Source organism: Buteo buteo, chromosome 24 (assembly GCF_964188355.1).
Source record: "Buteo buteo chromosome 24, bButBut1.hap1.1, whole genome shotgun sequence".
In the NCBI taxonomy this organism is placed as follows: domain Eukaryota; kingdom Metazoa; phylum Chordata; class Aves; order Accipitriformes; family Accipitridae; genus Buteo; species Buteo buteo.
Genome location: NC_134194.1, coordinates 23189876 through 23214503, shown reverse-complemented (window position 1 = coordinate 23214503; position 24628 = coordinate 23189876). Strand labels below are relative to the sequence as shown.

At 52.7% G+C, this 24628-nt stretch overlaps 2 protein-coding genes across 2 annotated transcripts in view; both read left to right on the top strand.

Moving 5' to 3' along the window:
* Positions 1-24628, top strand: part of LOC142044564 (membrane-anchored junction protein-like) — a 340098-nt gene that overhangs the window by 207538 nt on the left and 107932 nt on the right.
* On the top strand, positions 15854-24446 carry LOC142044519 (maestro heat-like repeat-containing protein family member 2B). Its single transcript, XM_075057090.1, has 16 exons — positions 15854-16026; positions 16545-16637; positions 17132-17201; positions 17313-17426; positions 17886-17959; positions 18284-18403; positions 19416-19523; positions 19717-20403; positions 20582-20723; positions 21412-21464; positions 21904-22011; positions 22260-22379; positions 22580-22702; positions 23535-23696; positions 23924-24169; positions 24375-24446. The coding sequence occupies exons 1-16, from the start codon at positions 15916-15918 to the stop codon at positions 24444-24446; spliced, it is 2403 nt and encodes an 800-aa protein (XP_074913191.1). The 5' UTR covers positions 15854-15915.

Below are 24628 nucleotides of genomic sequence, written 5' to 3'. Positions count from 1 at the left end.
TGTTCATCCTTCTGAGTCCGTTTTATTAATCTTACTCCTACTAATTTCTGATACAAAAACTTCACTTTGTTGCTGTAATTTTCAATCCCTTGTCTACAGTACCCTAAAAGTCCTAACAACTGCCTTATCTGTCTCTTGCTTGTTGGTGCCTGGAGGGATAAGATACCATTCACTCGTTCAGGATCTAATTTCTTAGTTCCCTTACTCAGCCAGTGTCCTAAGTATTTTACTTCCTCTTCAGTAAAGTGTAATTTAGACTTTGAAACCTTGAACCCCTTCAGGCTTAAAAAGTTCAATAATCTAATGCTCTCATTTCTAACAGTCTCTTGATCTTCCCCAGCTAACAACAGATCATCTACATACTGCACTAAAGTTACCTCTGAGGTTGATTCAAAAGTTTCTAGTACTTGTTCCAGAGCTTGCCCAAACAAATTTGGTGATTCTGTAAATCCTTGTGGAAGTACAGTCCACCTTAATTGTTGTTTCCGGTGGGTTTCTGGATCTTCCCATTCAAAGGCAAAATAATTTCTACATTCCTCCTTCAAGGGGCAAGCCCAGAAGGCATCTTTCAAGTCTATAACACTGTACCACTTCAATTCCGGGGAAAGTTGGCTCAACAACGTATACGGATTAGCTACGACTGGAAACCTGGTAACAGTTCTTTTGTTTACTTCCCTTAAATCTTGAACTAAGCGATAGGAGCCATCTGACTTCTCTATGGGCAGAATGGGGGTATTGTGTGGTGACATGCAAGGTTCTAATAATCCCTGCTGTAACAACCTTTCGATTACAGGCTGTAATCCATGTCTACCTTCTTGTGCCATGGGATATTGTTTGACTCTAATTGGAATTTCCGTGTTCTTAATAGTGACTTCAAATGGAGCAATGTTTAATCGTCCTACTGACTCTGGAGTGTACCACACTTCGGGGTTAATTTTAGCTTCATCCTCCGTTGTCAAGACACACAATTTTACTGCTATTTCTTTGGTTTTTATTTCCAAATTAATTTCCAATTCAATCATTAAATCTCTTCCCAGTAAATTAGATTCTGCTTCAGGTACCAACAAAAAGGATCCTATTCCAAGTCGAGATGGAGCTTCTATTTTTACTCCCTTTATTAGTGGTACCTGAAACGGTTCCCTTTTTGCTCCTATTACTTGTAATTTCTCCGAGGACAGTGTGCATCTTCGGGGCACTAACTGGACACTAGATCTCTCTGCCCCAGAGTCCACAAGGAACTCTACTTCTTGATGCTGGGGACGTAATTTTAATTTTATCAAGGGCTCTGTTTTCTTAGGGGTCCCCAGCAAATAGATCCCCTGACCCCCCTAATCTTCTTTAAGCATTTAGTGGGGGTCTCATCTTTCTTCTGGTGTTCACTAAATGCTTTATTAATATTCTGTCCTCGAGGAACAGATTCCTTAATGCCTTGAACAATTATAATGCGCAGATCTGCCATATGAGTTCTATGTTCTGCATTTTGGTTATCCCAGTTTGGCCGCTGTAGTGGCCATTTAATATCTGCGCCTGGACCGTGTTGGTGCTGCTGATCCCAAACTCTCATTCCTGCTCTTCGAATCATTTCCCTTTCCTCTGTTGTGAATAGTATACTTAAAATTGCCTGTAACTCTTCCCAGGTATATATATATTAGGACCCAAAAACTGGTCCAACCTTTCGGATACTCCCAAGGGGCCTTCTAAAAGGTTCCCCATCTCCTTCTTGAATTCCCTTACATCTCCGGAATTCAAAGGTACTGACACAAATCCCATGCCAGGCTGTGGACCCCCTATAGCTATTTCTCTCAAGGGGTATAATCTTTCTTCTAACTGCTTTTCTTTCTGGTCTGACTCCTCGTTATTCCCCTGTTCTCCTCAGGGGAACTCAGAGGGTCTAAGTCTGGGGCTGGGGCTGTCAGGGAAGAGGAGGAAGGGGGGGGTTGGGTCAGGTGCGAGTGTAGGGGGAACATAACGGGGAGGAGGTGTGGGAAGTTCTTCGGGGTTTTTAGTTTTTTGTTTTTTTTTTTTTATGGTTCTTTTCACTTAGAGCAAATACATGGATTTGGGTATCTAATTTTATCCATAAATGAGCATATTCACTCTCTTCTAAACTCAAGGGTTCCTTAGAATTTACATATATGTTTAAGGCTTGACATATCCAATCGTCAAACGTCCCCAAAACAGGCCGAAATACCTGATCTCCTCTAATTTGTTTACCACCCCACCCCTGTATGCATTAAGATATCATTCTCTCTCTGCTTTTGCCCTGTCTGGGCAGCCAGTCATCCCAATGGGCAATCATTACCCTAAAGGACTATCTGGCGGTATCATAGGGAGACTGACCTTAGGATTCCCTATGGAGTCATCCCTCTTCCCAGGCGACCTACACCCCGGGGAACCCACCATGGAGTCAGAAGGCTTGCTTTTCTTCTGCCCCATCTTCCGAAGTGCCTCTCTCTCACACACACACACGTGCCCCTCGTTCGTGGCTCATGCCCTCGTGGGAAATGAGAACCGCACTACAAGAGGGTCCGCACTCACTTCGCTCCTCTCGGGAGCGTCTCGTTTATGCACACTTTGGGAAACCCACCCCGACTGAACGGGAAACGCTTTCAATACTCACTTAACCTGGAGTCTTCGTCCGGATCCTCGTGCACGAAAATTATGGGGTACTGCAGTGTTCTTTTGCCTGCTTGCCAAATTTAGAGTTCGGAGGTAAGGGTCTTGGAAAGGATATCGTCCACTCCGGGGCCATCCAAGGATGGTGCGCCTCCCCAGAGTTTAGATTCCAAACCAAGTTAACCTTATCCGAGTCACGGCACCAAATTGTTATAAGTTACGATGAAAATTTGTACGCCAGCCCGGGGATAATCCAATCAAGGTTTATTGTAGCAAGTAACAAGCAGGCAAAACAGCGCTGGGTGGCCGGGGAGTCTCCGCTCCACCAACGGCACACACCTGATGTGGTAACGTGTTTCACAGTTAAACGGTTAAGTGGTTTTCAGTGCCTGCTTTGGGAAAGAATATCCTCAACTAGTCTAAGGTACAGATCTATTAGAGGAAAAGGAGTATGAGGTAAGGAGCATCATGCTGCATTTATTGCTAAACGTCTGCTTTCATTTCATTCAAACTAGAAAGTAAACAAAGATTGGACCTGCCAAAGAATTTGTTTCCCAGAGTGAGCATTCAAGCACTGGGGAGCAGTTTGCAGGATCAGAACTTCAGCCTGCTCTGGGTGATAAACCCTCAGGAGAGGAAAGAGAACCCCCACTTTTTTAAATGCATCTCTACTTATCTTAATAGTTCTTCTTGTTAGATTGTGTTGGCGGTCAGACTCTAAGCACGTGACTAAACTGTCAAAAAAATCAAGATATTTAAGGATTATTTGCTGTATTAAATGCTCTTACAAGCAGTGCACTCTATTGCCCTGTGGATAGTATAACGTCATGACTGGCAATTTTCCTTTTTTAGTACAAGGACGCATGTGTGAAGGCAAATCGAGGGTACAAGTGGTGCCCCACAGCAAACCAACCTGCCAAAACCCAGGCATCCACTGTTACAAACAGGAAGAAGCTATGGGCCTTTGCTTCAGACTCTGCAAAGGCTTTACCAAGCCTGAGGAAAGTGACAAGAAGTGACGAAATGCCACAGCGTAACTTCAGGATGGCAGGTGAGATTTCCATCCATGTTCCTCACACGTAGCTGCCTTGTTTTGTTTGCGGACGCGGTGTTGGAATCGAACTGCAAGACCAGTTTCCTTTACTGCACCTGGTACTGTAGTGCAAATACCTTTCATGTCCCAAACTGAGTTGCCAAGACTCTAGTTAAACCTCTGCATAACAGCCTCAAATTTCCTAAGTGCATGATTGCTTTCGATAGTCGAGTCCAGATGTGTGACATATCATAAGCCGTACCCTGTTTGGGGTCCAGATTTGATTGATGTTTAGTTCAGGCTTATCTGCTGTTAGAGCTTTTCATAGTCATAAAGGGAAATGCTGATTGTGTGCATTCTTTTTGTCTTTCATAGAGTGTTGTACTATGTTTAGTAATTTGCTGTTGACAGAAATAATTTATGGTTGTCTATGAAGTTGGAAGTGCTAACGTTCCTGTGGATGAATGTACCAGTGGAGCTAACTTCTTGTATTTAAATCAAGAGAAGCGTAATGATAGCTTGGAGGGCTGGATTCTCACCATTTTAAACATTAAAAGGTAAAATAAAATCATATCCATCAAGAAGTGGATTGCCTGAGCTGGTGAAAGGCAGATAATCTCACACTGATATCCACAAATGGCAGAACTGTAGCAATCATGAGCCTGAAGTAGAAACATTAATGTTAAATACTGGCAGCTTAAGAGCCTAACAGTCAAGGTAGAAACTGATTTTTACCCCACCACCCTTTTTTTCCTTTTTATTTTTCTTTTCTGCAGTTTGACATTTCTAATTTTATAAATACTGATGTATTTGAAACTTTGTCATATCCTACCTAGGTTATGACAAGTGTGTGGCAGATAGGACTTTCCTGCTTAGAGAGATCGTGAGCTGGAGAGTGGGAAATGGTTTTATGGAACAAGTATAAAAGGAGAAGAAGGAATAAAAAGGCTTGTATGCCTTTTTGCCAGTTTAGTGGTTTGAAAATTCCTGTAATGAAATTTCTTCTGGCTATGAAGGAACTGTGAATTGGGATCAAAAGAAAGTGTTTCCTGCTACATCGTTCTGATATATGGGAGACCAGTTCTAAAAATCTCAGGCCCCTTCATCCCATTCTGGTTTTGCTCTCAGAGGAGTCACTTTTATGCTCCTTCAGGTTTATTGACTTAACGGAGAGAACAAGGAGTAGGTGTTGGTCTGCCTGGCTGCTGTCCCCCACTGCTCCTGCCAGGATATCCAACTGTAGAGCTTCTGAGTACAGAGAGATCTTGAATCAACACCTATCAGAGCAGAGGACAGAGAACTTAAAGAGTTCCTGAGAAACTGATCTAATCCATTGTTTTATCTATGGAGCCATTAATTTCTGAAGAAGGCCCTCTTTTGTGCTACATGTGACTTTGAAAAGATGACAGAGATCGGCAGCTTCAGCAGTTCCCTGGATAATATTCTAGCTAGGATGTTCCCTGTCAACCTCAGCTTCATCAGTTCTTGTGTCTTTACATTTATAGTTTCTTGCCAGATCTGCATAAGGCTGTATGACTTAAATCTTCATATGAAAAGTAGCACTTGTCTTGACATGTGAAAATTGGGACCCCAGCTAGTGCTTATACAAAAAGAGGTGAAATTTGTGCCAAGAAATACTTTTCTAAAGACTCCTCAGTCTGACTTCGATACTGCAACTGAGTCCTGCTGAGTCTTGTATAAGCACATGCATCATAGCAGGCATACAGAAATCATGCTGTATGTTAGAAAAGCAGTGACAGTTTTGGTGCTGCTGTTTTCAGTAAGACAACTTCAGTGCATTAGTCTTGGTCACCTAGCTTGTGTATTTACAAGTGAGGGAAACAGTGAATGGCAAGGGCTCGAGCACTGCTGAGAAGTCATCCATGCGTTTTTATTGCTAGCATACTCTGGCATAGTTTTGATCTGCTCCAACCTAGTAATCTCCCAGACAGTTCTCAGGAGTGGCTTGAGTCAACAGCATATGCTAGGATCTGTTCCCAATAGGCACTTTAGATGTTACTGCACTATTTTGAGGACAAAAAAAATTCTGGCAAGTGAGTAAAAACTGCTGTGTTGCCAACCTGCGAACCAGAGATTAGTCCCTGGCCCATTTTATTTACTCTTTTCCTTCTCTAGACCAGTGTCAATCTCAAAAGCATCAGGGATTTATCTGGAAGTGATACAGTCTATCTGTGGGGCTTTTTGAGTGTGGTAGCTGTGTGATACATACAGGACATTACTCTTGTCCGTTTAGTTAGTTGAGACTATCTAGTGGCCTAGTATCTCTCACAGGTTGCTCTTTAGTCCAGATGGTGTTCTTTATCTCAACAGTACATTCACTGACTGGAGATCCTTCCCTGAGAGCATTCTCGTATTAACATTTTCATATAGTAGAAGTTGTTTTGAAATTTAGGTCCATTTAGGTCATATGGAGATCTCGAGAGTGAACATACAATGTTAGAATCCTTACTATCCTTACAGTATCCCTTTGGGTCCTATTGGAGTTCCCAAACTATTGCAGATGAACCTTCCACATCTCCTTGGAGAGTCCATCCATTCCTGCTCCCTGAGATCCGGCTCCTGTTCAAGAGCCTGAAAGATATTACAAGATCTCATGTTTTTTTAAAACTCGAGAGTCTCAAACCATGACTGCAAACAAGCTCAAGGAAATGTGAAAATACCAGGAAATTCAAACAAAAAACATAGAGATATTTAGAAGAGAGTGGAAAGATACACACAAGTATTATGATGCACTAAAAAATGTCATCATAGTAGGAAAATGTTCTCCATCTGATAAGCTGAGTATCATTAATGCTATAAAAAGAAACAATGTACATTGCATATACCAGTACGCAGATCATCAGTATATCTGCAGATACTATATGATTGTAAAGAACCTAAGGATGGACATGTGTAATTGAGGTAATGCAAGGAATAAAGTTTCTCGTCTCCTGCAATGTGTCCTCATGAAGAATGCTACTGGGACGTATAAGCGTAGTTGAACAGGGGATTTGGCAGCAAACGTAACAAATCAGGCAGCACACAAACTGTGGCAGTCAGGCAGCCTGAAATTAGTCTAAAATCTGTAAAGATGTGGAATTTTTGAGAGTTGAAAAGCAAATTTGTGTCCCTGTATGGACACAAAGCAAAAACTGTCGTCCTTACTGTGAATTTTATAAGAAATGGCTTGCTGAAGAGCTCACAAAACAATATTGCTGAAGATAGGCAGTATGAGTTTTGTTTCAAAGACTTGGTTTCAGAGCAAAAGCTGGAATGGGAACTTTTTATAATTGCCATTTCTAAATCTTGCAAGGCAAGGAAGTAGTCATTTTCCCCATTAAATTGCACATTGCTAATCAACCCCTAGGGGGAATTCAAAGTTAAAGGAAGTGGTAAACAAGACAACAAAAACCAGAAACAATAATACCAAAGCAAAATGAATAGCTAACTCTGAAGTTAAACAGAAGAAAATTAAGATAAGACAAAATGCAATGGGGTAATCCCTTCCATTAGTGTTAAAGTGTCAGACTTAATTCAGCTTCTGATATCAATGGGTAATAGAAAGTGGGAATGCAAAACCATGCACGTGCTCATAATTTAGAGAGTGTTTCTGAAGTGATGACAAGGGAAATTCACAAAAATTGTGCTTCAAGAGTTAACAGGTTGCTTGAGTTGCTTCTAATCCAAATCTTGTTCTTCTTGTAACTGTGAAGCCCTTTTCTGCTCCTGTCTTCTGCCCTCAATGTCATGCAAAAGAACTTCATCCCTAGTATTATGTTAACATACATTTATGAATTTTAAATGCACTGTGGTTGTTCAAGTGGTCAGTCATCAAGTATGGGAAAATGAAATGATAGAACAGAAACATGCAAACTGCTGTAGCTGTGATGCTTTGTTAAGGTTCCTGAAATAAAAACGTTCCTGAGAACTTGACTTTGAAGTCCTTATCCATAAAGCTATTTTTCAGAAGTACTACCAGAAGTACTACTAGGATGAGCTGATCAAGTCAGACGAGGTCTTTTAAGGCATAATGAACTATATAGTATCTTCCTTGCAGCTGCGTCAGCTTCCATAGGAGTTAACAGGGGGTTATTTAAACAGGATGTAGACACAGGCTGGCAGAAATTTGGATTCCTTATCAGCTCTGTCACGTGCACTACTACTTACAGTCATCAAAAAAAACAAACAACAGTTTAGTAGAAGAAAAACATAGAAGGACAGTTGGTTTGATATCAGGATATTGGCTGCAAATCAAAGTAGATGTGCTTAAGTACACAAGACCACTGTAGCTAAGAGGCACTTTTATTGTAAGCATCTCTTTACAGACACACATGACTTTCTGAAAAACTCTTTTAGCTGAAGTCTATCATTTTTTTTTCAGCAAAGAGATGATTTTTTTTTTTTTCAGATTTATGAAAACTGATTTGATACATGAGTTGTGAGCTTAAAATGAATACCTCATCAGATGAGATCTTTTTCAATTTTTTAAATCCAAACTGTGGGATAAATTACTATTCTGAGAATTTATAATTTTTTTAAAAATTGCTGTTGGCTTGTCAAAAATATGTTTTTCATACAGTGAAATATTTTCATTCAGATGCACCAGCAGCATATAGTAAGAGTTAGGGCGGAGCAAGTAAGGATCTTGGTTTTTTTGTTTGTGAGACTGCATATTAGGAATCTAGAAGAAGAAAACCAACCAGCTGGATAGAGAGGATAACTGGTAACATTTGTTTGCAATAAAGTTAAGTCTAAAATCCATTGGAAAAACCCCCGCAGTGGTTTGTTTTAATCCCTTAGTAGAGAGAAAAAAATGGAAATCATGTAGAAAGGTAGGAAATCCTGCTTGAAAATTTGAAATCCAGCAGATGAATTCCTCCCCAAAGTAATAAATATGTTAAAAGTAAGTTAACTGAACAAGAAATTCTTTGAAGCTTTAAACTGAGCTTCTCCTGTCTCTCTGTTCTTCTTCAAAATTGTATTTGAAATTTTTCAGTTTACAGAGAGATTGTAATCATTGTCTCTGAAGACACAGCCTGAGGCTGGAGCTTTAGGCTAAGATTTTATTTTCTATATATTAGCATTCAGAATGTTGGGGAGAAGAAAAATACCATTTTCAAAGTGTACATTCAACGCCATGTATGCAATTCCTTTACTGTCCACTGGTTTGTATAGTGTTAATTTACTGGCAAGTGATCAATCAAAATCATAGTGCACAAAGAAGGATGGAATCTTTTTTACTCTCTTCTACCGGTGCTGGAATTAAGCACTTCAAAAACTTTGAAAACCTAGAAAAGCACTTTTACAGCTTTATTCAGTAGGGTGAACAAGTAAGTGTTACAGATATAAGCATATGTCATATCTACTGAGTAAAAACATTTTTTTTGTTTTTCCTGGTCCTGAGAGGAAAGATATTCTAAATATACTGCTCACTAGTGTTGCCTATTCCGTAAAGCTCACATACTTTGTTTTCCACTAATATTTTTAAATGACACAGAAGTTACTGCTCTTCAGTCATATCCCTGCATTCAATTACACAAGAACCTCATTCATTAGGTGGTTGAGAAAAGCTTTGTATTTTAGACTGTGAAATGATGGTAATTAAATGACAAGGATACAGGAGAAAGTTTATGTTTGTATCTCTACTCTCTACCTTCTTTGTAGAGCAAATAATTAAAATTTAGAGCCTAATTACATACAAATGAAAAAATCCGAAGCTTTCTGCACTCCAAATAGGAATGCACTGAAATATCAATAGCTCATTTTATATAGCTGAAGTATTAGCCACTACTTATAGAGCATTAAAATAAAACACTTCAAGCAGTTTGTGCTCTATTTGGCAGTCAAAAGATAGCTTTCTACATTGTTGATTAATAGGCTGGGATTCAACTATACAACTTGAAATATATTTCATTAGCAAAATATACAATGGTTTGTCTGTAACAAGAAAAGAAAATCAACAACAAATGCTGAACGGAAAAGCAAAATAAATATATTCTCTTTAATAAGATGTGGCAGGAAGAGGTAGGTCTAACACAAGTGTATAAAGCCCAAGAAGCTGGTTCTCTGCAACTTACTTGGTTCCAGACCCCTTTGCTTGTGTACTTTTCTCCTTCTCTTATCCTGTTTTATTCGCAAATAGTACTTTTTTTCTGTGAGCACTACTCCATCTGCGTGCTCTACAAACATTTCTCCTTCTTCTTGATGGTCCTAAGACTCATTTCTTTACTCTTAGTAAACTTAATTGCTTTAATGTTCTGCCTTTCACCTGACTTGATCCCCATCCACTGCTGCTTGTTCTTCTCCAGACTCCTGCCTTCAGGCACAAGGGCCTGGGACACCCCACCCGTATCAGTCCCCTGCCGAAGGAAAAGTCTTCTCTTCTGAGAGAGAAAAGAAGTCCCAGTCTTCCCAGGGACAGAGCTGGGAAGGGCTGTCTGGAGCAAGTCTTTGCTAAAACTGTTTGAGGACCATGAGCAAATTCAAGGGATGGAAAATCCTGCATTTCTGGGCCTGGGGGGTCCCCAGGGTGCTGCTGCGTCCCCAGCACATGTCCCCATGTCACCGGAGCCCTCTGTGAGGTCACAGTGGTTGGGCTCTACATCTTCCTCCTGGGGCTGGCGCTGCCCCAGTTGCTCATGGCTTTTGCCTGGAGGAGCAGCGTGTCGATCCGTGGGATCCTGCTGCCCATGCGGAGGATGAGAGCGCTCAGAGGTGAGGGGCTGGTGGGAGGCTGGGGTCTGATACGTGCTGGAGGCAGTGTCTGTCCCAGCCGGGTGCTGGGGGCTGCGTCCCATCACCTCTCATCCTGCTGCCAGGCACGTCCCAGAGGGTCCTGGATCCATCCTCTCCCTGCCCTCCGTGAGGCAGCTGGGGACCGCTCAGAGGTGACTTGGGCTGGCCGGCTCTTGTCAGGGCTGCCCAGCCCCAGCCCTGCCGGCCTCTCCTTGCGGAGCCCGTGTCCGTCCCCTGGCCAGCTCAGGGCCCCTGTGCTGGACTCACTCCAGCGCATCGCTGCCGTTCTGTCACTGAGGAGCCCAGGATGGGCCCAGTCCCCCAGGGTGGTCTTCCCACTGCCGCGGTGAGGGGAAGACTCCCTCCCCTCATCCCACTGACTTCCCTCTTGCCAGTACAGCCCAGCACAGGCTGGTAGTGCTGGGGCAGTCTGGGAAGATCCTCACCCCTCCCTGGCGCGAAGCCCTGCAGCCAGCAAAGCCATTTCTTTCTTTTCTTGCAGCTCTCTGCTCATGCGTGCGTTCCCAGTCCAGACCTGCGCGTTCTGAGGACAGAGGCGGTGTGACGGGGACTGTCCCTGCGGCCGTCACTACCTTTGTGGCCGTCGGGACTTCTCTGCTAAAGCGACTGCAAGACCATGAGGTGAGGTGGGGGTTGAGGGCTCCCCTCCATGCCCCTGGCTTCCCCGGGTGCCGTGGCAGAGGGGCGTCTCACCTGACAGCACCTCTGCCCTCCTGCAGGCGCTTTGTCCCCAGGCGCCGATCCTGCTGCTCAAGCTGGACCATTGCTCCCCACTCCTTTCCCCGGGAGCTCCCAGTGCTGGGGCTCCTGCCCGTGCGAGGAGCAACACTGGGCCCCAAGGCGCAGGGTGCTCACGGCTTCCCCTCCTCGGGGCATGGTCTCGTTCCCATGCCTTCCCCTTTGCCACGGTCCATTTGGATCTCTCAAATGTACAGGACAACATACGCTGTGATTTCAACTTTATTTCATGAGCTCAGTAAGAAATACAATGAAAAAACATGACAGGGGCTCAATTCCCTTCTCCCAGACTCGTCTATCACGTGAATTCACTCCTTCACCAGTCAAGTCATAAGGTTTCATAACTTATAATCTGTAACTCTTAATATCGTGCACCTATGAGCAAAAAAAAGAATTTTTTTGCTATGAACCTATGAGCCAACCGAGAGAGCGCTCACCCTTCCTCCTCCATCACGGTGTGGGCGTCCCCTGTGTCGCACCGGGAAGCATGAAAGCCTCAGCAGTTCAGCTGCTGTTGGATCTGCTTCAAAAGCTTTTTGAGTAAGCTGATGTTTTATACCCTCCAGCTTGGAGGCTGGGTCTATACCATTTCCTTACGTTAGTGGATTCTGAGGAAACTGCCAGACAAAAGGTAATGGCTGCCGGAGACAGCCATCCGCAGCTGGTAATGGCTGCATCATGGCCCTTTAGCTCTCTCTGGCCACGCGTCCTGCCTACGCGGTGCTCTCGCTTTGACCTAATGGTGCTGCTCCCAGCATACACCAGGCCTTAGCAGGAGCTGGGTTAGCCAAAATCTAGGCAGGAGTTGAGTGAACAGTCACACCCTTCCTTGTCCGGCACTTTCCCCCTGACCTCCGCCATCCCCCGTTTTCAGGAGTGACCGCCCAGGCTCCCATGTGGCCTTTTGCCCCGGTGGAGTCGATCTCCCTGTCTGACTCTCTGCTCGTGTCAGAGGCACCGCGGAAGATCCTGCTGTTCCCCGTGGCTGTCCTGACCGATGCCTGCAACTCGTCCCTCGTGCCAGTGTCACGCAGATGATTTGGGGGGCAGCAGGTCTCTGTCGTGGCTCCCTGGGAACAAGGGCAAAGCAAGTCCCATCACTCCCCTTTGTGGTCCGTCCCCAGGGTGACCGAGTGGAGACGTACCGGGAGCTGGAGAGCATCTTGTGGGGAGACGACGGCTGTTTGACGAGTGGCGTTGTGAACCGCCTGATAGCAGAGGCGTTGAGTGACATGCGAGCAGCCCAGGTGAGCTTGTTCTCTTTCAAGGCCACCCAAGCAGCCTGCCTCTGCCCCTGGTTTTGGGGGAAATACAGAGTGGCGCAGAGATGTTCCTCGGTTGTTCAGACCCAGCAGAGGTCCTAAGGGAGAGGCTCTGGGGACTCGTCGTGACAGGGAATTTGGAGAGGGGAGTGTTGTGTTAAAGGGTAAAGACTTTGGGCAGAAAATAACCCCCCTTGCGTTCCAGCTTGTCTTTAGATGTCCGAGGGGCTGGGGGCGGCTAGGCTTAGATTCTGGGTGATGCCCAATTCAGCACTGTAAGTCCGGTCGCGTTCAATATGTTGAACTAACACGATTACGGACGCACAAATAGCGCACTGTACTTTCAGTTTAGTGGCGTTCAATGAACTATCACAGCCAGACTTAAGGAGCTTGGTTGCGTTCAATGAACTATCACGGCTAGATTTTAATGAATAGTACAGTTTATTAAAGCAACAGGAGTACAGGTTCTTTTGGATTGCCGATGATAAATACACTGTCTGCAAGGCACGTGCAAATAATAATACAGTCGACTACAAGCGCATTAAATTATGGAAGGAAAAGAGCTCTAAAGAATTCTAAGTTTCCCGGGAAAGCACTCGGTACAGCCGAGTGTTCGAATCTCACCCAAGAGGTGTCCCTCTGGGGGGAAGAGAGGTTCAGCCTGTCGACTGACCCCAGAAGGCAGTGATGTCCTCCCAACTTGTCCACGACGGTATCTTCCCTAATAGTCACCCTTTCTTTGGGCCTTTTTACACTATTTTCCTATTTAGGTGGAGCTCGAGTGACTCAAGTCATGCATGCCTTTACTTTGATTGGTATTAAGTTCTCTCGCTTTGCTTTTAAAAGGACATGCTAGAAAAAAATTCAGAGCGCAGGCTCAGTGAGGGGTGGTTGCACTTTGGAGGCGGGTAGCTTTTGGGATGGAGGTGTGTTTTGGTATTCTAATGAGCAAAGTTCACCCAGAGGACGTGATGTTGCGTGTCAGTACCCCAGGACAGGGCACTTAGGAGATAAATCAGAAGTAGGGCAGTAGATCGACAGAACCCCCATGATTTTACCTCCTTGCTTCCGTGGATTCAATGCAGGGACCTACCCTTCCTATCGTTCCAGTTCCCTATCCCTGCGATAACATCACAGAGACTGGCCGTGGCGTCTCCGCTCCACTCCACCCTCCGTGTTACTTCTCTTAGGGTCAGCACACCAAACTGCCTTGGTGTTGCTAACATCTAAGGTTGCAGGTTACATTGCACAGAGAATTATTAGGGAACCAATTCCTTGCGTGTCCACTGCATTCCACCCTGGAGGTTTTGCCTTCCCTCAAGGGGGTGCGGGGAACATACTGATAAGTCGCTTCTAGCAGTCACTCCACAGGGAGGCAGGGAACTGTGCAGAGAAGCGGACTCGGGGCTGTTTCTAACTGAGCGACAGCTGGGTTCAAGCTCAACACTGTTTGTCCTGCTTTGAGGAAGGGCCGTGGCAACCCACCAGCCCCACGGAGAGGTCCCAGGGGGGTCTTGAGTCTGTGGCAGTTTGATCCTGGCATCTGCATGGAGAGGGAGAGGGGGCAGCAGCACAGGGCTGTTCTGGGGCAAAGCCTCCCTCATCTCGCCAGGGAACTGCTCGCCTATCCCAGGGTACAAGAGGCAGCAGCCGCTCGGCCCCGAGCACAGCTGTCCCGAGGGGTCTTGCAGAGGAGATGGGGTCATTCAGCCTGCCCTAGTGCCTCAGCCTTTTTCTCCGGAGTGTTTAACCTGTGACGCTTTTGCAGGGTGTGACAGGTGATGTGAAGATGGCCGCTAGTGACGTCCTGGTAGCTCTGGCCCGCTCCCACTTCCACTTTGTCATGTCCGAGCTCCAGAGCCACCTGAAGGCCATGAGGAAGGTCCCTGATGAGATTGTGCTCCTCACCTTGGGCAAAATGGCCCGCAGCTATGGTATGGCACCCTGGGCCTTGGGTAGAGATCTGTGATAACAAGGAGAAGGGATCCTCCCCCTCCCTAAACGCCCTGTGTTGAACTGGGGGGCTACGGAGTTGCCGTGCCTCCTTGCTCCGCGCCAGGGCCAGTTGGCAGCTCTGCCTTATCAGCCCGATCCCAGTTCCCAAAGGGTGGGAACCTGTTGGAGACAAACCCGCGGGGTCTTGGCCCCCCACCGTCCTCCCCGTTTCCCCAAAGGGCTTCCCCCCGGGGAAGGCAGCCCGTCCCACACCCTCCGGCACGTCCTGCGTGGCCCAGCAGCCCCAGCCCTGGCAGGGATGGACCCCAGTCTCCCGTGTCTCTCACCGACCCTCTCGGTCCCTCTGTCCCTGCCTCCTCTGCAGCCCTGCGGTGCATCCCCTTTGTGGGAATGACGCTGCTCGCCCTGCGCACCGTGCTGACCCAGGTGGGGAGCGGCGAGGTCCTGCATGCCATCTGCAGTGGTGAGTGTCGGCTCCTTGGCTGGGGTCTTAGGGGCAGGGGCGGCCTTCGATGCCTCCATGTGATCTCAGAGGGAACGTGGTGGGTGTGAGCCCGGGGCAATCCCAAACTGCAGCGAGTGTGTAGGAGGAGCGGGGGAAGGCCAGGAGGTTTCTGTGGGCGGGACGCGGCAGCGCTGCACGGAGAAACTCCTGGGTCCCTTCCCACGGTTTCTGTTCCCCCGCTTCCCTCTGGGATTAAACTCCCTACTCTGAAAGGGCGAGTATGAGGGAAGGGAAGGGAAAAGGGAAGGGAAAAGGGAAGGGAAGGGAAAAGGGAAGGGAAGGGTGTGCAGTTGGAAATGCTGGAGGGGAAGGGGCCGTTGAGGAGGAGAAGGTGCGATGGGTGTGAGGAGGAGAGAAACGGTGGGGTGTTTGAACCCAGGCACCTCAAGAGCACAGATTGCCCTTGGATCCAGATCCAGATCCAGGGAAGCCCTGCTGAGCCTGGGACCGTCCTTAAAGCAGGCTTGGGCGTGAACGCAAGGTACCGTCCCTGCTGCAGACTCTCACATGCTCCCTTTTCCTTTGTCCTGGTGCAGTCCTGGAGCAATGGTCGAAAGGAGTCAGTACATACCTCTGCAGCTGGGAGCAATGCCCCTTCCCTCGCAAGGGGGTAGCACAGTTCTGTGAAGCCATTTACCCGGTCTTCTGCTATGTGGTGGCAAATTGGCTGGACTGCAAGGAGGAAGAGGTGAGAAGTGCTGCTTTCCACGCCCGGGGCTGCAGCAGGGATGTCCATGGCGCTGGGTCCGTCTGTGCCCAGTGGGGTGCGAGCAGAGGGCCGAGGGGAAGGGGGCTTCCCGACGGGAAGCAGCCGAGCCTTGGGGCCTTTCTGCAGGGAGGGCTGGGGTAGCAGGGTGGGGAAGTGCTCTCTCTCCTCTGGAGCGAGCCCTTCTTCTGCAGGGCAGAAGGGAAAGGGAAACCCCTCCCAGTGGGAAGGGCAGACCGGTGTTCAGGGGATGCTGAGCACTAGGCAGACCTTCAGCCCTCCAAGCGGAGCCTCTCCCTTCCCTCTTCAGGACAAGCAGGCTGTCCTCGGGGCAGTGGCTGCCATGCTGGGGGTCCTTCTGCATGAGGAGCAGCACCGAGAGCAGACCTGGGAGCAGCTCCTCTGGCTCCTGCAGCAATACCAGGAGGTCCGAGACAACTCCCGGCTCACCGAGGTGAGATGTTGCGCAGGGCCTGGCGTGGCTGCTGGGGTGGGTCTGCGCGAGTGCTAAGAGGCACTGGGGAGCTGTGGGGTGCCAGGAGGAGCTGGGAAGCCCTTAGAGAAGGAACAGGAAGAGCAGAGGAGGCCTGAGGTTTCCTGGGCTCTTTGGGCAGAAAAGGAGAAACCCGGGGCAGGGCGGGAGGGAGGCAAGAGTCCCTGGGGCTCATCTGCTCAGGAAGGGAGGCACTGCCAGCTCCCTGGGGCTCTGTGTGCAGGAAGAGCTTTGCCCGAATGCCCAGGGCCATGTCCAGTCCCATGCGGCGACTGGCGAGGTCTGATGAGTGGGAAACTGAGTTGTCAAGCCCGGGCTCCGTTCCGAGGAAAGAGACCCTCTTGATGCTGCTCTGCTCGTCAGGCTTTTCCCTGGGAGCTGATGTTAGGGGCTCCCCTTATCCCAGACGTGCTGGGTTTCTCCATTCCCAAGTGCCTTTAGGTGGCTTGAGCCTCCTCTTCCCCCCCGTTCTCTTGTAGAGCCTCAGCTATGTCCTGGAGATCCTGGAGGGAGTTCAGACCCCAATGCCGCAGGGCACGGCTCTTGCCATCAGCACCGCTGTGCGCCGCCAGGTAAGGGGAGCCCTGCGCCCTGCCGCAAGCCTGGGGCCTGCACCCATGATTGCCACGGAAGGGAAGGACCTGCCGGCTGGCAGGGCAGAGCAGGGCGTTCCTCCACTGGGACCTTCCTGCAGGCCTGGAGCATGCCAGGACTTCGATCCAGGTGCCATCTTAAGGCTGCAGGAGGCCTGATCCTGGCTGTTTGGAACGGGCCTGAGCGGCAGCCCGGTTCCCACAGCCATTTCCCTCTCGGCCAAGTCGCAGGAGGACTCTGGAGCGCCAGCACCCTGAGGGCAGCCTTTCAGCGCTGCTCAGCCTCAGCTCCTGGGCAGCCTGGGCTGCCGCAAACCTCTGTGTGTGCCCGGGGCCACCGTGGGGTGGGCTGGGTTTCGGCTGTGGGTCCCATGCCCAGAGTGCCCAGGGAGAGGAGAACGGAGAGCGCCATTACTTTTCGGTCCCTCTCAGCACTGATGCCGCTTTCTCTAAAATGGATCTTGCTCCCACAGCTCCCTGATGTGACCGAGGAGGCTGGCCCGGCCCAGAAGGCAGTGCTGTCCCGCTGCATCATGCTGCAGGGTAAGGAGAGGAGACTGGGCGATGGCCCGCCGTGCCGTGGCAGCTCTCTCCCTGTCCTTGGCTGTTGGGGACAGCTGCCTGCTGATGCAGAATGCGATTTCTTCCCCGCAGCACGAATGCGCCCCGAGGAGACAGGCATGTTTCTGCACTCCCAGCTGAGCGGTGGGAGTGAGGCCGGTCGCGTGGCAGCCCTGGGCCTGCTGGGAGCGCTGGCCCGCGCTGACGGTCAGTGCCACAGACCAGGGACGCAAGGCAGGGGTTGGGGCTGCTGGGCTGACAGCAGGAACGGGCCGAAAGTGGTGCACCTGCACCCAAAGGGAGCTGCGAAGAGCGGGTCCCCCAGCCGAGCTGACGCCCCGCAGCAGGGCTCTCCCCCGGCAGTTAGAAATGCCGGCACACCAGGGACGGCGCTCCACGGGCGTGTAACACAGGCAGGCTGGTGGGCGGGCAGGTGGGCTGCTTTGCACAGGAGCTGCTCGTACCCGTGCTGTTTCTCTTGTTCTCTCTGTTGCCATAGCCTTCGGTCCCTGTAAAATAGCCTCTGGAAGTGGGGTTGCTCCGACTACGCCGCTGCTTCCCGTGAAGCCAGTCAGGCCCCGCTCTTCTGTCCCATTGGAAGCTTCAGGGGATCCCTTCTGCCACTGGGGCTCTGCCTCAATGCACACCTCTCCGTATCTCTTCCAGCACCTGCGGTGAGAGAGAAGCTGCCCCAGCTGGTGGAGGCCATGCGCTCCTTGTGCAGTGACCCCAGTGCCCAGGTGAACTGGTTTGGGAAGAGAGGGTGCCACCAGGGGAGGCAGAGAAACCCTTTCCCTTGGGACAGAGCCAGAGGGCCTGGGGAAGTGCTGGCGCGTTGCCCAGGTGGTGGCTGATGGCTCCTCCCTGGGGAGAGCTGGCAGGGCAGAGCGGGGAGGTCTCTGGGCTCTGCGGGGCAAATGCCCGTCCAGCCTGGTGCTGAAGCCCAGCCCTGACGCCAGGAGCGAAAGCTTCTGCCGTGGCCTTGCCACCTCTCTGCGAGCCACAAAGGCGCAAACTCTTTGGGTTTTGAACAGGAGGGTCATAACCACACTCTCCCCTGGCAGGTGCGGAGGGCAGTTCTGGAGTTCAGCAGGGAGCTGCTCAGCTCCGGATCCCAGAGCTGCTGGCCATGGGATGTGGTGGGGCACATCTTCAGCGAGTTCAGCCGGACCTCGGGCACACTGGTAAGGGCAGAGCAGGACACCCAGGGCTGGTTGTTTTGACCAGTGCCTGGACCGTGCTGAGGGCTCCTGCCGGCGGCCTTGGCCTTGGAGAGCTCCATGCTGCAGAGCCATCGGCGCTGGCACTGCCGTCAGAGCCGCTTCCGAATGGCCGTTCCTCGTGGGTGTCTGTGCCGATGTTGGTGGAGATGTCAGTGGATGATGTGGGTTTACACCTCGGCATGCCACCCAGCACTGTGGTGCCGAGCTGTGCCCACGGGCGCCTTCGGCAAAGCCGCCTTGCAAAGGGAGCGTCTTGTAGGGGCAGGACATCTTCCGTCCTTAAATGCTGATGGACGGTGAGCAAAACACAGCCAGTGCGGACAGGTGGGCCTGGCTAGAGGAGCTTTCTGTGGTGTTCTCGTGCTCTGGCCCTCCAAAGCACACCCTGCCCACCCAGTAACAGTCTGGGGGCCCACATCCCTTCTGGCAAGGGGACGGGCCGTTTGGCAGTCCCTGTGGTGAGCGTTTCCCAGCATTCAGCTGGGTGCCCAGGAGGTGAAAGCTGGGGATGGCCGAGCCTCCCGCTGACTCGCCGAGGACATTCCCTCTGGCCGCACCTTCCCTCTAGCTGGGAGATCCATGTGCGTCACTCTGAGGCTCGGGGAGGCTCTGCTTTGGGAGCAGGGCAAAGGAAAGGGCTTCTGGGTGCTCCTCCACATCTGTCGGGCTGGGTGTGCTGCCTCCAGGGCTGGCACTGAGCACAGCCTTGCTGAAGGGCACGTTCCTCACCTCTGCTTTGGTGGCACGACAGCAGCATTTGGGCCCCAGGGGACCGAGTTGGCAAGCAGCGGCACTGTCTGCTCCCAGGCTTCCCAGTCCTTCCCAGGGTCTGGGACCCGGTCCTCGAGCTGGGTCCGTCTGGCCATCGGGAGGGGGGCAGGCACAGGAGCAAGAAGAGCACTGGTGAGGGGTGCCTGAGCCTCATCAGTTGGGAGCTGAAGGTAATTGGGGGTTTGCCAACTCTGTCTTACAGGTGGCAGGAGGCCTTTTTGCCTGGGAAAACCCAGAGGATGGAGCAATTCGAGCCCTGTGCCTGGGCATCGTGGGCTCACTGGACGTCACTCTGAGAGGGATGACCAAAGTAAGTTGCCCTCTGTCCTGCTGCTGTGGCCGCTTCTTGCCTTCAGGACATTTTTCCGTGTGCTCCCCCATGCCCTGAACCTGTCCCCTCCTGCGCTGAAGCGCACCAGGCTCAGTGAAATGCAGACCGTCCTTTTCGTCTTCGCGCTGAGCGGAAATGCCAGTGTGGCGAATTGCCCGGTTCTTCTCTGCAGCTCCTGTGGCCGAGGCTGCTGCAGTACGTGGTGCCAGCCCAGTACAGCGGCATGCTGATCCCGCTCTCCCGCTGCCTCCGAGCCCTGGTTGAGAGACGGGAGAGAGCGGGGTGCGAGGAGGAGGAGGAGGAGCCGGATGCCATGGACTCCCAGGAGCAAGGTAGGAGCCCCAGCGAGTGCTGCTGCTGGGTTTGGCCAGGGGTCAGGCCAGCCCGCGTCTCCCTGCGCCCCACCAGCCCTGAGCAGGAGCCCAGGAAAAGCAAAGGGCAGAGACAGGCTCTGCTGCTGGGCACGAGGGGCTCTGCCCTGCGTGGCCCCTTGCCCGGCGCAGAGGCCTGGCTCTCCTGCTCGCAGCGCTCTCCTGGTGAGCCGGGGCTCGCTCCTGGCCGTGCTGGAGCTGCCTTCATCTCCTGCTGGGCAGCCCTGGGGAGCCCCCCAGCCAGCGCTATTGCAGCGCAGCTGCTCTCAGCCCTCAGCCCTGTGTGGGGCTATCGGAGGCGTGAGGCTCGTCGGCTCACCCAGCCTTTCTGCCTCCCCACAGCCCGGCTGCCGGCTCCCCAGGCCCTGCTGGCTCGACTGCTGGTGAGTAGCGGGGCCCTGGGGAAAGAGCTTTTCTGGCCAGGGGTGGTGGGAGATCCCGGGGTAGAGATGCTGTTGAGGCCAGCGCCGGGAGCCCCCAAGGAGGAGGCAGCATGCCCGAGCCCATCAGGGATCCCACTCCGTTCTCAGGGCTGGCAGCACCCTGGGTGAAGCCGTCGGCTGCCTGCTGCCAGCCAAGCGGCACCGAGCTCCCTCCCGAGCTCCCTCCTGGGAGAAGCTGTGGCTCTGGCGGCAGGAGCGACCCTTCTCTCCTGCCCTCCTCTAGGTGGTGGCGGCAGCTCCTTACCCGAGCCGCGAACGCGCAGTCGCTGCCTTGCAGCTGCTGCAGGCCCTCCACGGCAGGATCCACAGAGGCTTGGGGGCGGCGTGGGCGACCGAGATCCCCCTCCTGCTGCAGTACCTGGAAGGTAAAGTGCGGGTGGGGAGGGAGAGGCTGGAGGGGAGGGAGGGGGGCAGGAAAACGCAGCTGCCTGGCGCGACGGAGGGCAATTGTCCCCAGTTCCCCAGCACTTGCTCTGCTGCCTTTCCCCTTCCAGGGAGCCGGTGCTGAGGCTGGGGGCAGCTGTCCCCTGGCATCAGTTCGGCCCAGGGGATGGAGGGGGCCGTTGATGTCCCCTCGGAGGGCAGGTGTTGGCATCACCCAAGGATGGTGTCTGGGAGAGGGACGTGACTGGTGCTCCTGGAGGGGGTGCAGCCCTCGGCTTTGGAGGACCAAGTCCCCAGGCCAGGCGAGGTTTGCAGCAGCTGTCCTCGGCAGTAGCCTGGGAGAAGGGCTGGAAATGGGCAAAAGGCAATGGGTGGCTCGGGAGAAAATGTGTGTTGGGACTGGGTGGTTGGAGTTGTTGTGGGAGCTGCAGTCGCTCAGTGGGAATCTGCTGCGGCCAGTGCGTCCTTCCCCAGATTGAGTCAATGCCTCTGACGACCGCCCCTGGGATCCCTCCTGTGTCTTTGGCCTCGCAAGGGCTTTCGCGTAGGCCCTCTCTAGCCTGATGGCCTGGGACTTTTGGGAGGTCGGACTGCAGAGGAGAGCGCCAGACTCGTCTTTGGTGTGAGCTTAAATAGCTGCGAGAGCTTTTGCTTCCTCTTGCTTCCTAGGCAGAACTGAGAGCTCCCTGGCCTCTGCAGAGTGGGAGCGCCGTGTGCTTAAGGTATAGCATCCTTGCGGGGGGTGTCACAAATCGAGGGGGGAGAAGAGGCAGCAAAGTTGTGGGAGGAAGCTCGGGGCTGCTTGTGTAGGCACCAGGAGGTGGGGGCACCTCCTGAGCACCCTGCGCCTCCCCCGGCAGTAGGTGCCTGCCCACTCAAGAGGAGCTGCTGCCTGCACACGTGCCACGGCTGATGGCTAATGCCCTCTAACGCTGTGGCACGCGCCTTAGCGCTGCCTCCTCCTCTAAGTCCGGCCTGCCGGGGGGTCTCACATGAGGCGTTAGGAGAAGAGGGAAGCTGGTGAAAAGAGGCTTGGGTGGGGTGAGGGAGGAGACTGCCGTTCCCGGCAGCTCTCCCCCGCAGCATCCCGGGACACGTGAGCGTGGAAAGGGCCCTGGCCAAGGTCTGGGGAACACTCGCTTCCTTTCCCGTTCACACCAGTTTCTGCGAGCGTCGCTGGAGCCCGTGGAGGACAAGGCCTGGACCGTAGGCCTGAGCCAGGAGCTGAGCCAGCGGCTGGGCAGCTCTGCTGCCGGCTCCTGGGAGGAGGTGTGTGTCCTGCCCGGCACTGGGGCTGGAGCTGGCGCTGGTGCTCTGCCCACGCAGGCAGATTTCACTGCTTTCCTTTCCCTCGTCCCCAAAAGGCGTTTCCCCTGGGCTGCCCCAGCGGCTGGCCACAGCCTGGCATCGTGGCCGGCTCTGCCTGCTCCCGGAGGTGGTGGGGTCCATCTGGGGCCAGCCCTCTCCTGACGGGTCGGGCCATGACTGCATCTCGGGCTCGGCTTCTTCTCTTTCAGCTTTTCCTGTACAAGGCTCTTGGGACGGTGCTGGCAGCTTGTCAGGACCTCAGACACGTCCAAGGGCAGGTGCTGAGGTTCCTCCAGGAGACAAACCCTGTGGAGCTGTCTGAGGCCAAGGTGAGGTGATGCTCCTGTCCTGAGCAGCCCCTGGATTTTCCTGGGGGAGAGGGAGGGCTGCTCCTGGCCCAGCTCCAGACCTCCTTCCTTTCCCCGTTGCTGCTGTTTCCGGCTTGCTGCAACGTCCTGCCCGGCCACGGTCGCTGGCCACGGCTGAATGCCTGGACTGGAACCGACTCCCCGTTTCTCCGTGGTTGCAGGGAATGATTTCTGTTGTGTCCCACGCTGCCGAGAGCCACTTCCACCTGGTCTTGGGCACGGTGACTATGTTCTCTGCCGCTTTCACCAGAGACTGGTCCCGCCAGGCTTCCACGGGCTGGGAGGTAAAGGAACGAGGGGCTTGCTGGTTGGCTTTCCTTTTTTGGCCTTCTTTCCACTTCTACACCTGCAGCAGCCACCCTGTGGCAGCTGCCTTGAGATTAACCTTCTTGGAAGAGCTACCCGAGACCTGTGTTTCAGAGGGGACATCCTGGCCTTGGGGCCCCTGAGGGGTCTCTGGAGAGGATGGGGTTTGGCACCTGGTGGATCAGAGCCACCCAGCTGGGGCAGCTGCAGCAGTTGCTTGCTTGCTTGCTTGCTCGCAGCCACATTGCCCTGACTTAACTTCAGCAGGAGCTGGTGACAAGGGGGTGGGCACAGTGTGACACTCTGCCCCTTCCTCAAAGCTGAGGGCTGGGAGCAGGAGCCTGGTGAGGTCTCGTTGGCTCTGCTCCCCACCTGGGGGCTGTGGGGAAGCCTTTCTGGGCAGGGCAGGGCCCTGCAGAGAGAGCAGTGCAGCCTGGCCTGGGGAGGTGAGCAGACCGGGCTCATCTGCGCCACTGACCCGCACAGGCTGCACGGCTCTGAGCAGGACCGTGACAGGCTATGTCGGGTACCTGTCCGCAGAAAGGTTCCAGACAGCTCCCCGGCCTCTCGAGTCAGTGGTATAACAGCCAGCAGCGTGTGTGATGCTGGCTGCACCTCCTCCCTCTCCGAGAGAGAGAACTCAAGCTGCGGGGTGGGAACAACTCCCAGCCCCAGCACTCGCAGCTCGGGGAGCTGCTGGGAGGTGCTGGGGGAAACAAAGAGCTGGCGAGGGTGCGGGGCAGGGCCTGCCGCAGGAGCCCGCCGCAGGAGTCCCGGGGCTGATGTCTCAGGGCATCTCTGTCGACACAGGTACAGCGGCGGCAGAAGATGGAGCGAACCCGGACCATTCGTGCTGCTCTCATGCGCACCTACAGCGGCATTGCGCTGCATGCCCCCAAGGAGCAGCTGCTCACCTGTGTGGATAAAGAAATCATGGGCAACATCCTGAGGCTCTCCAGAGATAAAGAGAGGGTAGGAGCACAGGGCGCGTAGGGTGGGGATGCCCGGGTGCCCCAGCTCCGGCCCCTCGGGGCTGGGGTGTACCGAGATGGGCGGTCTCTTCCTAAAGACCTCCCAAGGAGGGGTTTGTCCTCAGTGTCCAGATGCAAGCCCTCTGTGGCTTCTCCCTGCCCGTGCTCCTCTTCCACCTCTCAGCCCTTCAAAGAGTTCAAGGGGTGCTTTGCTCTCTTTGGCCTCAGGACTTGCAGCTCAAGCTCGCCCTGGTGCAGAGCATCACCGAGGTCAGTTGTGCCATCCAGGCTGTGGGCGACTGCGGCAGCTTTGAGCTCTCCTTAAAGCAGGAGGCGATGCGGACCCTGCTGGTGAGTGTCCGTAGCTGGAGCCGTCACACGGGGGAGTTTTGGGCTGTGCCGTCAGCCTGGTTTCCCCAGAGGCATGATGGCCTCTCGGCTTCACGCGAGCTCCTGGAGCTGTGTCCGCAGCTGGTGGGGCCCTTGGGTGCTGGTACTGGGTGGCTGTGGCTGAGGAGCAGGGTCCCTCCTGCAGTGCCTTTGTGCCTTTGGGGTTCCGTGGGGGAGATGGGGCAGCGTCTGCCCAAGCCTGGCAGCAGAGCCTGTCCCCGGGGCGGCGGGAGGGCTGTCCCGTGTCCCTGCCCGCTGCCAACTCTGCACTTGTCTCTGGGACTTGCAGGACTGGATAAAGAGGGAGCCCTGGGACTCCCTGGTGTACGGAGTGTTTCAGGCCCTGGAGGAGTTGAGGTGAGGTCTGTTCCCCAGGCTCTGGGCACTCCCAGTGTGCCCCAGCCCAGCTTGAGCATGGGGCCAGGAGCTGCTGGGGCTGTGGAGTGGGAGGGTGTTCCCCATTCCAGGTGTCTCCCAGAAGAAGGGAGCCCCAGGGGTTCCTTAACCTGGGGGGGGTGGGGGGGTTGCCTGCTGCCTGGGAGG

Excerpts from the sequence above, each read along its gene's own strand:
- LOC142044519 (XM_075057090.1), top strand. The coding sequence starts at position 15,916 with ATGCTGGGGGTCCTTCTGCATGAGGAGCAGCACCGAGAGCAGACCTGG. Across the intron at positions 20,404-20,581 it reads CGGGAGCCCCCAAGGAGGAG|GTGGTGGCGGCAGCTCCTTA; the intron begins GCAGCATGCCCG and ends GCCCTCCTCTAG. Across the intron at positions 22,012-22,259 it reads CTGCCGGCTCCTGGGAGGAG|CTTTTCCTGTACAAGGCTCT; the intron begins GTGTGTGTCCTG and ends CTTCTCTTTCAG.